Raw genomic sequence first — 16899 nt, 5'->3', positions numbered from 1 at the left:
CTAAAATTCTCCATTTGTATCAATGTATTTTATTATTTATGGAAAACATTATGAAAGGATTATCCAAATTTCAGTTCTTTCCCTGTTTGCTTAAAGAACAAGAATGTAAGGGAACACTCTACACTATGTCAAATACTATGATGAGGATGAGGATTGATAAAAGCAAACTCCATTCCTAGGCTTATGATAATGTGTTACCCAGATGCTGATATTGTGCAGCAGAGAAGAAATTTCAGCCATTAGGATTATGAGAGATTTTTCTTTTATTCCCTTTAATTAAGAAAACTGATAAATAACAACCACTTTAGAGTAAGCTGTCACCAGAATATTCAAATTGCCTTTCATTATAATGCTGTCACTACCAATAAACCAAATAGATACTGGTCTCAGGTCAAAGGTTTTCCTATCGGGTTAATTTGACAATAGTCTTCAGAATGCATTGCTTATTTCTAGGCAAATGAATTTTTTTTAAACCAAGCGCTACGTTACAACTGCACTCCATTTTTATTTTATCAGAATGTTTTTGGCATCTCTAACCAGAACAAACTTGGAGATAAAAATTGTGCTTTGCAGCATGAAATTATTATTTTTAATTAAAGTTTTAATATATATTATTATGATCAGTCTGAAATAATCCTAATCCTCCTCCTCCTCCTCCTCTGATTTACTGCTAAATCTTGACCGCTATAGATATATGTGCCCAGAAAGAGAATGAGAGAGAAAAAAATGAATATACATTATCTGCTCATGTATTAAATGTTAGAAGCCTAATTTTATTATTCTTGTGTAGCAAAATTATAGGCTTAGCAAAATTATAGGCTTAATTAAAGAAATCTGTTCTTATAATCCAGCCATTTTTTTTCTTCTGCAGTGGAGTTGATTATATAATTTGGTTTACTAGGGAATGCCAACAATGTGTTAAATTTTCTTAGCTTGAATTAATCATTAATGCCTGTCTTTTTAAAAAAGGAATGGTTCTTTATAATTTCAAGGGTTTTCTAGTTTCTTTAATTATTTTTTTCTGAATTTTAATGAATCAGTATTTTCCATAACAATATTTTATTTATTTATAAAATGTATACACCGCCCATCTTACCTCAGGATAATTTCTATACAGGCCGACATGTAAAATATAACAAACATAAAATCAAACATAAAATCAATTTACAGTTAGAATTCCTATCTAGGCCAATACTACAAATAAAGATATAACTGACCACATACAAATAGTTTTCCTACCATCCTGTGATGGTTTTCTGCCTGTTTTATTTTGAAAAGTAAAACTTAGTGAGTTTTTTGAGCCAGGGGAATGTTAAATCCAACTTTGGAACAAGGTTCTTTTTTCGTACGGTTGAGTTTTGTGGTCCTGGCACCAAGAGTGATATATCAGAATATCTACAGTACACAAAATTATGACATTTAAAGAAAAGTAGTTGAAGAATATGGAAAGCTTATAACCATCACATTGAGTAAATCTGCAATGCTGGCTTATTGCATTGCCTGCAACCATTTTAGAATAGTGGAATGATGGATGACACTGTCCTGTATTCTTCTGTCATTTCAGGCGTGTTTTCTTGCTTCATTTTTCAAAATGCTGTTTTTCTATTTACATGCCATTACAGTACATGTCATTAAATCATTGCTGACTCTTAGCAACTACATAGATTATTTTCTGCATGATGAACTATCCCTAACTTGGTCAGGTCTTCCAATAGGATAATTTGATCCTGGTCATTTGTGCCAAAAATAAGCTTTGGGTAGATTTGTCAGGTGATCTATCCTTTGCACTTGACTACTACAAATCTGTTTAGAGCCATGTGACTGAAGCCACATATAAGCATTTGTAGTATAGACAGACAGGCAGACAGACATATCCTTTACTCAGGCAGGAAAAATATTTCAGTTTAGTTAATGGTTGCTAAGATCTGTGATGTCTACTACAATTACATTTAATTGATCTCCTGTTGCAATCCAGCAGTTGCATAAAAATAACAGAATTAACAGAGTTGGAAGGGACCTTGGAGGTCTTGTAGTCTAACCCCCTGCTCAAGGAGGAAATCCTCTACCATTTCAGAGAAATAGTTGTTCAAGCTCATATTAAAACCTCCAGTGTTGGAGCACCCACAACTTCTGTAAGCAAGTTGTTCCACTGATTGATTCTTCTGTCAGGAAATTTCTCTTTAGTTCTAGGTTGCTTCTCTCCTTGATTAGTTTCTACCCATTGCTTCTTGTCCTGCATTCAGTTGCTTTGTAGAATAGATTGACTCCATCTTCTTTGTGGCAGCCCCTAAGATATTGGAAGACTGCTATCATGTCACTCCTAGTTCTTCTTTTCATTATAACATTTATATTACAGTTATAATATATATCTAGTTTATACAATAGTGGTTGAAAATCCAACAGGATTTTTTTTTCATTACTTGTTTTCTTTCCCAGAGTATCTATTTCCTTTTTTTTTCAATGCCAACAAGTGTTTCATCACTTCTCCCTCACTTGTGGTAAAAGGGTTTCTGTCCCTTTTACTTGAAGACAAAAAAAGTTTTCAATTCTTATCTTAAAAGAACCCAAAGGATGTTTCTTTTGTTTCAAGTGGCTGGAGAAACATGAAATGTTTCAGCTCAGGGTGGGGAAATACAGTTTAAAAATAATCTTTCAGTTGGATTTCAAACCAGCAATATATGCTAGGACACTGTTATAATGAGTTTCATTATTGCAGAACTTCGGTTTTAAGATGGAGACAAGAGTTTGCAAGATATGAATTTTTAACAATATATTGAACTGATTCAGGGGTGGGTTCCTTCCAGTTCTAACCTCTTCTATACAAGATGTTCCACAAATCTACAGTGCTGTTTAGAACCGGTTCCAGCTCTCTCCCCCCGCCCATCCGCACATCATCAAGATGAAGAGCAAGAGGAGGAATTCTGGGAGTTGAATTCCACAAGTCTTAAAGCTGCCAAATTTGAACACCCTTGGGGTTTTTTCCTAAAGGGTTAGGGGTGCAAGGGTCTTGTAACTTGACAGCTTTAAGACTTGAACACTTCAATGCCGGAGTTCCTGAGTCAACATGACTGGAAGAAGAATTCTGGGAGTTGAAGTCCACAAGTCTTAAAGCTGTCAAGTTTGAACACCCCTGGGGTTTTTTATCTAAAGGGTTAGGGATATAAGGGTCTTGTAACTTGACAGCTTTAAGACTTGCGTGCTTCAAATGCCAGAGTTTCTGAGCCAACATTTTGGTTGCTAAGCAAGAGCGTTGTTAAATGAATGTCACCACATTTTACAAGTTGGCCACGCCCACCCAGTCACATGACTGCCAAGCCACTCCCACTTGGTCACATGGCTGGCAAGCCACTCCCACAAAGTAGGCCACACCTACAGAAGAGGTTCTAAAAATTTTTGAAACCCACCACTGAACTGGTGGCAGTGTCTGCCAATGTTTGCATTTTGATAGATATAACTCTGTATTTATGTATGTAGGAGGCATTATTGTTGCTGTTTTTATGCCTTCATGTCAGTGATGACTCTTGGAAACTGCCTGGAGAAGTCCCTGGAGTTTCCTAGTAAGATTCCAGAAATGCTTTGCCATTGCCTGCTTCCTCAGGGTAAGAAAAAGTGACTGGCTCAAAATGACCCAGCTGGCTTTCCTATGTAAGGGAGGACTAGAATTCACAGTTTTTTTATTTCTAGTCTGGTGCCTTAACCATTATTCCAAACTGGCTCTCTTATTTTTGCAGGTAGTCCTTGACTACCTGTAAACATTAATCCATTCATTTAGCAATTGTTCAAATTTTAATGGTACTTAAAACAATTGACTTATAATTGGCCCTCACGATTATGACCATTGCAGCATTCCCACCATCACATAATCTAGATTTTGGCACTTAGCAGCCAGCATGTATTAATGATGGCTTCCCAAGGTCATTGGTCATAATTTGTGACCTTCCCAGTCACCTTCCAACAAACCAAAGTCAATGGGAGAAGCTGGATTTGCTTAACAACTGCATGGTTCACCTAATGGCTGCAGTGATTCACTTAACAACTGTGACATAAAAGATCACAAAATCAGGCATGACCACTTAATAACTGCCTTGCTTAACAATGGAAACGTTGGTCTCAATGGTGATTGTAAATTACCTACACTATATGTAGTTTATATTGTAAATTGAAACTACCTACCTATATAATTCTGTATTTATGTACATACATAGTATATGTCCTACCCATAGAAAGGAGATATATCTGCACAGTAAGAGCCAGTCGCATAAAGGAAAGCAATTGTTCTGTTAATTTTCTAGAACAAAAATTCATGAGAGCAAGGCCCAGTCCAGTGGGAGGATAAAGTACCCTGAAATTTGGACCAAATAATTTACAAGTGTTGCCAATATATTCCCAATCTAGATATGACCCTACCACCGTTCTGGGGAAAGCATTACTTTGCCCCTAAAATTAGTTAATTAGCAGTAATTAATTTAATTAATATTAGTGTGTGGGGGGGTAGGGGTGTCTTACAGATCAGTGTGATTTTTTAACAAGTCCAGAATATATGTAAAATGCAATAGCAAAGACACCAAATGTTGTTCCCACCTCGTTGCTTTATATTAATGTATCATTTGTACTTTTTAATGTAAAAAGTAAAAGTCTAACAAAGAGCTATTAATTTCATAGGGAGCAACAAGAGGTTTGCAAGTATTGTTGCCTGCTTTTCAGATTGCTCTAAAGAATTTCAAGGGTTGGATGCTGGCTTTTATTTCTGCTAGGCCTATTGAAGTAATTTCCTCTTAAAAGCAGACAATAATCTGTGTATTTTTCATGTTAGTCCTTCTATGCAATTTACAGTGCTATAAAATGAAATAAAGAAAGTGACCCAGATGGCTGATTAAAGGTTTTAGTTTTGTTGCTGGATGAGTAACAAGTAGTCTTAGTATTTTTGCTATTATTTATGACAGAAAACCAGACCTTCTAAGCAGATAAGGATCCTCCTCCCACTAAGAGATTATGTTTCTGGAGAGTTAAACATGATGAGTCTCTTAATTGTAGCCCTTTTGTGTAGCCCCAAAGTCGTCTTTTGAAGACTTTGTTCTGTAAGATGTTAGAGCAGCCCAATAAACTGTAACAGTGAGCCAAATAAGATAGCAACCTGCCTTTTGCAAACATGGGTTTAAATTTTCTCATAAAACTTAGAGTCCTGAACAATTGCTTATATGCAGGTGGTAAACCTAAGGTGACGTAGTAATAGGACTGCAGAGTTTCTAGAGCTGTTTGTCAATCTCAAGAAATTCACTTTCTCTGCAAAACTCTAGTTCATATTTGTATATAATTAAGCAACCCAGGCCGCCAAACCATTACTGGTTCGGCCAAACCTGTCCGAACTGATAGGAACCCATCACTGCTTGGAGGTCTTCTAGTCCAATCCCCTGCTCAGGCAGAAAAATTTATACTGTTTCAGACAAATGGTTGTCCAATCTCTTCTTAAAAACTTCCAGTGTTGGAGCATTCACAATTTCTGGAGGCAAGGTGTTCCACTGATTATTTGTTCTAACTGACAGGAAATTTCTCCTTAGTTCTAGGTTGCTTCTCTCCTATAGTTTCCATCCATTGCTTCTTGTCCTGCCCTCAGGTGCTTTGGAGAATAACTGGACTCCCTCTTCTTTGCGGCAGCCCCTGAGATGTTCTTTCTCCTGAGATATGAAATTGTTAGTGGGATTTCTTTTTCTGTTTTTGTTTATTGTGCACTGCTCAGATTCCTAGTGATTAAGAAAGTATACAAAAACGGAAAGCTAAATAAATAAATAAACGAATGATTTGCTGGTTTAGAAATTAAACTTAAAACACATGAATCCATAGCTTAAATGCATTTCAGTATACACAAATGTGACCATGATGCTTGGCTGGCTATATTTTCACTGTGTTCATATGTTCCAAATAATTTTCCACTTGGGAAATATAACAAAGTCGTTCATTATTTGCACCCATGCACCATGTATCCACCAGAAATAGATTGGGGTAGATTGAACAGAATGCCTTCATATTCAAGTGGAAATCCATTCCTATAACACTCCTCCATATAAGCTTCCTGCATCTCTCAAAATTGTTCTGGGAGTTTCAGAGATCATTTTCTTCCGTTTCCTGATGTGAAGTAACTTTGAGTCATAGAAATACATAGTGCTTCTCATGGACTCCAATAGAAACTAAATAGGTAGCCATGCTCATTAACTCCATAATTACGGTTTACGGTTTATTAGGATTTGTATGCCGTCCACTCTCGAGAGACTCAGGGCGGCTTACAGATAAATTGTCTACTATGGAATAAGGGTCTACTTTCTATCATATACAACAGGCAGTATGCTACCCAATATCAATGCTGTTCATGTTGCTTCCCTATTTAGTTTGATTGGCCTTAATTGAGAATGTTCCCTTATGACTCTCCCTTAATCAGAAGGGCAGCATCTTGCTGCAGTATAAATGGAAGTCATCAAGATGCAATTGCTATTCAGTAGGAAGGCCACCAGAACATACAATGGGATGATAGCCTGGGCAGCAATTTGTTAAGCTAGCAGAGAATCTGATATGGATGAAGTGAAGCTTTAAGAATGCTGTTTTCACAAGTGGGAGTTTCAGACAAGAAGGGAGAAGTTACAGCATCATTGAAAAGAAAACAACAGTTACTAAAATGGATAAAGAGCAAAGAAGTGTAATAAGCTATCTTCCTGGAGAAGAGGAGTGTGAAACTAAAACAATCACAAGAGTGCTGTGCATTATTTCCTTTTCTGAAACCCACCGTCCCAAGGTGATATTTTTCTGAGCAAACTGCTAAGATTTAATGTGTCCTGCTCCAGTACTACTGAACATAGCATTGTCAAACAAGATTACATGTCAGAACTCCATTGTACTTTGAGAGCAGTGAACTTGGCTCTTCTGTTGTTTCAAAGCACTTCATTGCACCAAAACATTCAATTTGTGAAAGATCAAAGGTAGAGTCAAATAAAGACAAAATGGTATTCATTAGCTAAGGGATATAAATAAGTACAAAAATGCTAAGAGTGAAAGAAAGAGGGAAAGTAGACAGGATATATAAACACAGAATAGATAAGCTAACAAACAAAGAAATATTTGAGATTAACTAAAAATTAACTTCTTTCCCAAGTGTTAAATTGGAATAGATTAAATAATGTGCTTACGTTGCATTTATTTCAGTAATCATATGTCAGTATTTATTGTTGGTAGGGAAAGGGAAGACATTTGTTAAAAAGTAGTAGTATGTGATTGTTCAACATATTGGGCACATCATCCTCGTCCATTTTGTTCTTTTAAGATGCTGAGTAGAGAAGGGCCACTTGGTGTCCTATTTTCCATCTTCCTTCTTCTGTTGTTATGTTACAAACAAGAGTTAGGGCTAGAATAAGCAGAAGACACTCCCTTAGGAACTACCTGTATTCATTATCCACATGCTCTGGAAAGCTCTGTATCTTTTGATAAGAAGAATGGATGTTAGTTCTTGCCTTTTGTTTGCGAATGTGTCTCCCTATTTTAAAAGTTAAAACTGGCTCTATTTTATATGCCATGATGGGTTTCTTCAACATTAGTGCACTCTATAAACTGGCATATTTTTTACAAAGAGCAACAATGGCTATTCAATAGTACTGGGCATGCTGTGGTTGCTTTAATAGTAATAAATAAAATAATTTACTACATAGAGGATACAGTCATACTTGTAGAAAATAAAAATAGCTCCATTTCACTATCGTTTTTTGTTGGATCATCAGATGGAAAGATAGGCATTATTGACAGGATTACACAAGGATGTCAGGAGTGGAACACAATCCTGTTACATTGCCATAATTGTTAACTTTTCTTCAACATGTCAAATCTACATTTAGAGTTCCCATAATTCTACCTCTTGGAATGGAATACATGAAATGTTAGATAAAGCACTGAGATTCTTCTAACAGTTTTGAACAATGCTTTAGTCACTCTAGCCTAGTGATTCACATCTAGAAAGTCTTTTATCAAAAACATTCCTGAACTTGGCCTATCTGCATCCTAGACCGCATGCTATTGTGGAATAGACACCATACTTATAAGCTGTCATGGGTACATGTACAGGTGACCTGTCAAATCTATTTCTCTGCTGTATGGCCCTGAATAATTCACATCTCATCTAATAAATAAAATATATAACTCTAGACTTATGAGCCACCTCTGAGTATAATATATAGCTGTTTTGTGATACGTACTAAGCAAAATATCTGAACTGTGTGTCCTGTCCCCTCCCCCCTCTCTCTCACACACACATACACTATGGGTGTTAGAAGTCTTTATTGAGGCTTCCAAGCTCTAAATAGTCTTCCTCAGAAACTTCGCATGACCACAAGTAAGGTCCAATAGGCTATTCAAGGAAAATCTCTTGCCAGTCCAGAGGGCAAAGACAAGTCCAGAGTTCAAGGGGCAAAACCTAAAGTTCAAGGGTCGAGAGTCTAAGTCCAGCAATTAAGGCAAGAATCACAGTGAGCAAAGAATGCACAGCAAGGAAATGGACATGTTCCCAGCATCATTTTAATCTCCATATTGGGTGCACATTTGGGAGACCTAAAGGGCCAGTCAGATTGTCCTTGGGAAAAATCTATTTGTGTGATTGCTCTGACTTGATGGCACATAATCAGTCAATCAATCCAGTCCTCTGATAGAAGCATCCATGAGCTGAGACTAATAGGTTTTCTGAATAATATAAATAATATGTTTTTAAGAGAAGAGTTCAGTGGGAACTCGTTTTAGAGTAATTGGAGAACAATGTCACAAAATGGTTCAAAAACACTTAAAAATTATAACTCAATTGAACAGTTTTAAAAAACTTCAGTTATAGTTGCAGTAAAAGGAGGGGAAAGAAATACTCAAAGAACGATTAATATTGTTATTGTGCAAATTATGTTTTTGGATCTCCTATCCATTTTCTATATTTTTTTCACTGGATATAGAAAACATGACATTCTTTTCTACATTATAACTATATGAATCATATTTCATCATATCAATTACAAAACTGGTTGTAGATTGTAAAATGGTAGTTACTTTCCTATGTGAAGTGGACTTAGTAATATTTATTTTCCAGGATTGTTCTTGGGGGCTTTTCTTTTTTGGCTTAGAACCATTGGGGAGCTTTTCCACTATCAGTATAATTTATACTATTATTCTGAAATAAATATCCAAGGATATAACATTTTACTTACTAAATATTCACAAGGAAATAACATTTAAAAATAAAACCTACAGTCATACATACTGCCTCCATCTCACCAAATCCTTTAAAAACTTTGCATGATCATATGGACATTAGAAAATATCCTTTATTTTGCCAAAAAAGATTAGTGTGCAAATCTCCTTTGGAATTTGCACATGACTATTATTATATAGTATAGATAAAAAGAAAAAAATTCCTCAGAATCGTGAGAGAGTCAAATAAATTAATATCTAAGAACTCAAGCAGATAACAGCTATGTTCTCACATTTCTTCTGCAGCCTTTCATAGTAATTAGTCAGTTATAAAATAAAGCTAAATAATTACTTATCATCGTTGAGAAGTTTTAATTGGTCATATGTGGGCTTTTCTGGATGCACAGACATGATTCTTAAGTTGTGGTGGACTAATTTTGTTTCTGAAATTAATGTTGGGATGTATTTTTGAATCAATTTAGGTTGGAACTAATTTTTAGAATAAACTCTTGGCATGGAAAACAATTTTTGAATGGATGATTTAATTTACCCAGAGACTTTAAAAGGGGAACCAAGCCTTCTGAGAATAGCTAGGGGTACAACCTAGACATTTCAGTCCAGGCAGACAATCAAATAGTAGAGTTGCAAAACCAAGAACCCTTGATTTGCACAAGAAATGAAATGTTATGATCCCTGTTTTAAAATTTAGTCCTGAAAATAGAGATGGGGAACTCTGCACTGCATATCAGACATTAATACAATCAAAGAGTCCTCCACTCCTCTGCTCTCAACAGAATACCTTATGCCACCAGACTTGAAATTTTGGGCTTAGACAACTTCAGTCTGATCTAAGCATAGTACATAAAATTATCCGCTACAATGTCCTACCTGTCAATGACTACTTCAGCTTCAACCACAATAATACCCGAGCACACACTAAATACAAACTTAAGATAAACCGCTCCAAATTTGAGTGCAGAAAATATGATTTCTGCAATAGAGTGCTCTATGCCTGGAATGCTCTACCTGACTCTCTGATTTCTTCCCTAAACCCCCAAAACTTTAATCTTAGACTGTCTATAGTCGACCTCATCCCATTCCTAAGAGATCTGTAAAGGGCGTGCATAAGTGCACCATAAGTCCTAATGTTTCTGTCTTAATGTTTCTTTTTATTCGTATCCATTTCATGTATCTAAAATCATGTTTATGCTTATATATGTTGTCCAATACACAGTTGACAAAATAAAATAAAATAAAAATACTTGGAGTTTTCATGTCTAAAATTAAGCTAGTCTAAACTACGAAATACTGAATTTATGTCTTAAAGATTGCTTCATGCATGTCTAATCTGCAGTATCATTCAGTATTTGCCATGAAGAACCCTGACTTTTCATAGACTTCCTGTGTCATAGACACATACCCTAGAATGTGTAATGAAACAGTTCTGCCTGATGATAAGCTATATACTGTTGTTTATACATTTGCTCTCTTACATTGTTACTAGGCCCATTAAACTTAACAGTCCTATGCATATTATTCTTAGACACATGAAGGATCAAAACAAGAAGGTGGCCAACCTGAAGCACAATCAACAAATAGAAAAGAAGAAGAATGCCCAATTGCTAGAAGAAGTTCGGAGGCGTGAAGACAGTATGACAGACAATGCCCAGCATTTGCAGGTAGGTTGCTTTAGGTTTTTTTTTTTTAAAAAAAAACCTACCATACTAAATATTTTACAGTTTGTCTACACATGACTGGGCTGTCAATCCAAATAACACAAATACTGCATTGCTAGTGACTGATAAACTACTGCTTTTTCTTGATTGGCAAATGTTTGGTTACATGGATCCGATATATCCCATATATAAATCTTTTGGTATCTTTTGCCTTTGTTTATTTAAGAAAAAGTTCCGTATCCTTGGATTTGTCACAGATCTTACCTAAGAAATTGGTTAAGTGGGGTACATAAAAATCTGCGCCCCACTAAATGGTAGCAAAGATGCAGACTTTTTGTTTATTTAGACAATTTATACACTTGCCTATTTCCCCAAAGTGACTTTGGGAGGTGTACAGATATTTATTACTTTCCTGCCCCCTCCCAATAATTGTTTTATAAAAAGCAGAATCCAATTTAAAAAAAATTATATTCTAAGAGATTAGTTCCTATAACTTTAACCTTGGTCAAATAGGAGGATTTTGCAAGGTGTAGTTATCAGTCCATGATTCAAGAACATTTATCTATGAAAACTAGAGGTAGTTGATCTTACAGACCTTTGATGGCAGCAAAAAGATAGCAATTTTTGCCCCCTTTTATTGCCATCTGGTGGTTTTTCACACTTTGCAGTCCAAACCCCATTCTTTTCTTTTTCTTTTTCTTTAACATGTGGAAAACTTTTCAGGGATATACCCAGTGGTGGGGTTCAATTTTTTTACTACAGTTTCTGTGGGTGTGGCAGGGAAAGGATATGTAAAATTTCAATTCCCTCCCCACTCCAGGGAAAGGTTACTACAAAATCCCCAATTCCTCCCAGTCAGCTGGGACTCAGGAGGCACAGAATAGATGGGAGTGGGGCCATTCAGAGGTGGTGTTTACCAGTTCTCCAGAACTGGTCAGAACCTGCTGAATACCACCTCTGGGTATACCCCAAGCTTTTATTCTATGGAAGGGAAAACATGGTTTAAAAGAAAGTAAAAGAAGCTTCTAGTGCAGATAGATCTTGCTCTGAAAGGCCAGTGAAATACATTATGAGAATATTAGTCTGAATCAGAGGTGGTATTAAGCAGGTTCTGACCAGTTCTGGAGAATCAGAAGCAGAAATTTTGAATAGTTCGGAGAACTGGTAAATACTATCTCTGACTGGCCTCAACCCCAACTATTCCCTGCCTCCCAGTCCCAACTGATCAGGAGGGAATGGAGATTTTTCAGCAACCTTCCCCTGGAGTGAGGAGGGAATTGAGATTTTACAGTATCCTTACCCTGCCACGCCCATCAAGACATGCCCACCAAGCCACACCATGCCTACCATGCCATTCCCACCACACCATGCCCACAGAACCAGTAATAAAATTTTTTGAATCCCACCACTGGTATGAATCCATGGATAACAAGTGGGATTCACAAGCAAGAAGACAAGGTAGAAGTCCATAGTAGGGTTGGGTTTACAAACATGCAAAGAAAGATCTCAATTTAAGAGCAAGTTCTAAAACATAGGTCTCTAGTTCACTGAAAACATTAGGCAGGTTGATATATCTGTGGTCTACAAATCTTAGATCAGAAGGTTTGGTTCTCAGGCAGCATATTTTGTCTATTTTTCTGTCTTCAAGTTAGGCATTCTTTGCTTGCAGTTGCAGTAGTAGATCTTTAAAACTTTCCCCAGATAAAAGATGGTTGACCCATTTATTGCTCCATCTCCTCTTTCTTGTAAATTAAAGGTACATGGTATTCAAAGCTATTTAGATAATTTGGCACTGTTTTAAAAATACTTTCTGTGTATGTTCTACCCTTCTTGAAAATAAAAATATAACAGTGTTAGTTAACCATCAGTGTGCTGTCTTTAGGTAACATTTTAAACCAGCTGCCTGAAACATTGTTCATTATCTGTGAACACAAGGAAATGGAGATGAGCACTGTCTATAGAACTGGAAACGATTAGCATACATATGCGGGGGAATCTTTATCCTTATCCCACATTACATTAATGTATATGTCTATTTAGAAGGAGTTTCAAAAGCTTCCGCCTCTGAAAAAAGTGATTGAATTAACTTTGCAAATCTTAACATAAACTAGTGAACATGCCCAATGAGTAGATGAGATAAGGCCCTTTCAAGTTGCTCCACTACTTGACCTTCTCTTGAGTGGCACTCAGGCACAATATTATGCTCAGGGAGTTCATTAGACTCCCACTTTTCCAGTATTTAACAACATGGGAAAATATCACTGTTTTGTCCAATTTTGTTGATTTACTTTTAATGATATTTGTATTAATTTTATTCATATAAAGTTTATGTTAGAATTCATATTTTGATTTATTGTTGCGTGATCCACTACTACTACTACTACTACTACTACTACTACTACTACTACTACTGCTACTAATCAGAGCCATGCACCTAAATAAAAACACAGACATCCAATAAAGGAGAATATTTCTAGCTCAAGTTTGAAATGGTGCTCTGAGCTTCGTTGTTTTCTTGCAGATGGTTCAGTACACAAACTAGATATCATCACGAGTGCTAGACAATGTTACCTAGTTTGGGCAATGAAACATCTGTGAGAAAACAACCATGCTCAGGGAGCACCAAGGACCCCTCACACAGATATCCAAACACCATCTAAAAGTTAGCTTATGTGAAGATCTAAGAAGGTGGACTTTAGATAACCTCAACAATCATTACAGTTTAGGGAATGTTAAGATCAGCATTTTGAAATATGCTTATTGGCTCTTATTCTGTACAAGTGACATAAAATTGGAATTATATGCAAAGTTTTGGCACCCTACCATATGAAGATGAGTGACTTACTATATCAGCATTAGTCTTCACATATCTTAAGGGGGCAATCCTATAACTGATCTCGGTAGTCTGATTTAGAGAACAATGGATAATTAGGTCATTTGGGCTAGTTCTCCAGATGGCATGCAAATCAGATTTTTGCAAACAATACTTTGGTCATTGCTGCCAAATCTGGCTCAGCCATCAGTAAGGAATCCAGGATCATTTCCAAGTTGTACACCTGGCCAAAGGAGGAGTGCAAGTCTGTTGTATGCTATTATCCAGAGCAGCTTCTTCTCAATCCAGTGCATCGGTATTTTTTCCAAGATTAAGTTTCACTTCCTCTTTTCCACTCAGTTCAGAATCAATTCCAGACACTTGTTTAAGAGTTTCTTAACCTTTCTAAGAATGGTGGTAAAAAACAGAAAAGGAGACCTATTTGTCACTGGCAACTTAATAACACTGAAATCTCCATCTCTAGGCAGTTCTTGGCGGATTCATTTAAAACTGAATAGGATTGGGATTCTTGCTTGCCTTAGACAAAGACCACTTGAAGAAGAGAAATTCTACTATGAACATCTCTTGAAACATTACATCAGAAGTGTGCTTCCTAAATTCAGGCCAGATGTTGGAAGAAGAGATGGTGATAAATAGTAACAGCTGCCAATTAGAAATTAGGACTTGTACTCTCACTATCCAGTAAGTTAGCAGAACAAATGAAGGCCATTCCAAAGCAGAATTATGAAGAGAGTGGGATAAATCTATATAATTGATTTGTTCCAAGTCACCGGTTCTTCACTTTTGGCCTGGAGGCGTTTATCAACCATAATTGGAAAAGGTCCAGAGAATAGGTGGTGGGATGCAAACTTCCTGGCTAGTTTATCCATATTCTTTGGATGAATTAGATAATGTGCATCTTTCCCAACTTGATGTGTTGATATTAGACTGATTATAATTGCAAACTGATTACAGAGTAATTTCAAAGTCAGCACAGGGCTCACCAGATATATATAATAACAATAGCACTTAGAAGTATATTCCACTTTACAGTGCTTTACAGCCCTCTCCGGGTGGTTTACAGAGTCAGCATATTTCCCCCAATAATCTGGGTCTTCATTTTACTCATCTCAGAAGGATGGAAGGCTGAGTCAACCTTGAACTGGTGAGATTCAAACTGCCAAACTTCAGGCACCCAGTAGTCAGCAGAAGTAGCATGCAGTACTGCACTCTAACACCGTGGCTCAAATAAGGTTTTTTTTCATAACATAATAGCATTGATGATCAGCATTGTGCAGATGTAAAGACCATGAAGCTTTTGAAACTACTGTCACTGAGTAATATTTAAGATAATGATACACACAATGAGGGTGGTTTTTTTGGGGCTATTCACAAACCTAATAATTTAAGATTGAGTAAGCTGCTACAATTAAACTACGATTATGTACTTCTGGGAGTTTTGCCATTACTTCTCTGTATTGTGATACAAGTGGAAAACTCAAGGCAGATGAGAATATTACGTTGGCTGAGCTACTCATCTTTCCTGTTTTTCTAGTTTATCCCTGGTGACTCAGATAATTGAGGAATAGCTGAAATCTGATGGAATTGCCCTTTCACCATAGCTGATGGGTGACCATGTTTTATATAGGTCTACTTTTTAACTAAAGTGGTAAACCATCAGGTGAAGCCTTTTTCAAATCATTTTTGAAAAAAATCTTCTGCTACATTTGCTGTAACATTTATGATATTCCATGCAATATTAATGTATTATGATGTTGAACTTTAAATTTGATCTTACAGACCGCACAGAAATACTCAGTATATTTGGCTGAGTTGCACACTCAGTTTTCTTTATTTAAATCTCATACACCTTTTCTGTCTTCAGCAAAAAAATTTTCTTTTTGGAAATTCAGTCTCATATTATATCCAAATGGACAACGATTGTCATTTTTGGTCAAGCTCCATTTTAATGCTTCTCTCTCCCCAGTATAATAAATTAATGAAACAACATATGAAGAAATGTAACAGCCAATATTTTATGCCAATAAAATATCCTTAGAATTCTCTCCAATTCATTGTCTAAAATCTAAAGTATATTTTTAAATATTTCCATTTTTTAAAAATAAAATCCTCGGAGATAGTATATTTTCTTCTTTTCTCGTGGTTAAGATAAAGTATGATTAGCTTGACAAACTAAAGTATATTTTGGAATGCTTTCATTTTCAAATCAAAAGATCCCTGGGGATAATATAGTTAGTTTTTTTCCAGTAGTTAAAGTGACCACTGAGATTTCCATACATGCTAAATAAAACAAAGGAGAAAGAATAAAGGAACATGACAGATCAGCAAAATGTGTACCCTTGTGATTATTTGCTTCTCTAATTATTGCTTTCTTGACCTATTACCACAATTGAGCCCAAAATTATGCTCATAAGTTGTGCTGGTTGTTAAGTGAGCCACACATGTGATCACCTCACTTAATGACCACAATCCTTGAAGTCTGGGGGTTGGAAAAGTTCTGGGGAACCTGGTGCAGGCCCAAGCATGCATTGCAGTATCTCAGTAAATCATGCATGGCCTCCCCCGGACCTTTTTTTGAGGCACTCCATGCTGCATTTCCCATTCTGCTGGACCCCACACCCTTGGGCCTTTCCCCCCATCACACTTTGGCCCATTTATCTTTTTCAAATATTGTTTTGGGGATAAAGTAGAAACTGGTTGATTATAATGGTGGGTGCCAAGCGCCCAAATTTTGTTCATATGACAGCCAAGACGCTGTAGCAGCCATGACTTTTGGTACAAGTTATAAGTCCTTTCAGCACCATAATTGTGAATGGTCACTGAACAAATGGTGATAAGTTGGGGACTACCTAAATTTTTCCAAGAAAGGAAAAATTACTAATAACACAAACCTCAAAAATCCTTGACTTTCAGTAAAACATAGTGCAACATTTCTCAACTTTGACATCTTTCAAATGGGTGGATTTCCACTCCAAGAATTTAAGAAAGTTGAAGTCCACTCATCTTAAATTTGTCAAAGTTGTGAGAAGCACTGCTATTGTATGTTACTAATTTCATACACTTCAGTGAGATTTCTCTTTCTATGCATAATGGATTTTTTTTTGTTAGCCTTGTCCATGTGGTTTTACATTTAACATATCTTTTTATCTTTTCTTCATAAGAAAAGAACTGTATATATAAATTAGT

The 16899-nt window shown here is 36.3% G+C and overlaps 1 protein-coding gene across 2 annotated transcripts in view; it reads left to right on the top strand.

The window, feature by feature from the left end:
- The window catches only part of ERC2 (ELKS/RAB6-interacting/CAST family member 2), a 439036-nt gene that overhangs the window by 280113 nt on the left and 142024 nt on the right, over positions 1 to 16899 (top strand). The window contains exon 11 of one of the 2 annotated variants that reach the window (XM_032211271.1): positions 10748 to 10887. In XM_032211271.1, the coding sequence (XP_032067162.1) occupies positions 10748 to 10887 (140 nt within the window). Of the gene's footprint in view, positions 1 to 10726; positions 10888 to 16899 lie in introns of both variants that reach the window. The other variant, XM_032211270.1, reaches the window with a different exon arrangement.

Source organism: Thamnophis elegans, chromosome 2, assembly GCF_009769535.1.
Source record: "Thamnophis elegans isolate rThaEle1 chromosome 2, rThaEle1.pri, whole genome shotgun sequence".
In the NCBI taxonomy this organism is placed as follows: Eukaryota; Metazoa; Chordata; class Lepidosauria; order Squamata; family Colubridae; genus Thamnophis; species Thamnophis elegans.
Note: the sequence above shows the minus strand (reverse complement) of the source record. Positions and strands in the feature narration are given on the sequence as shown.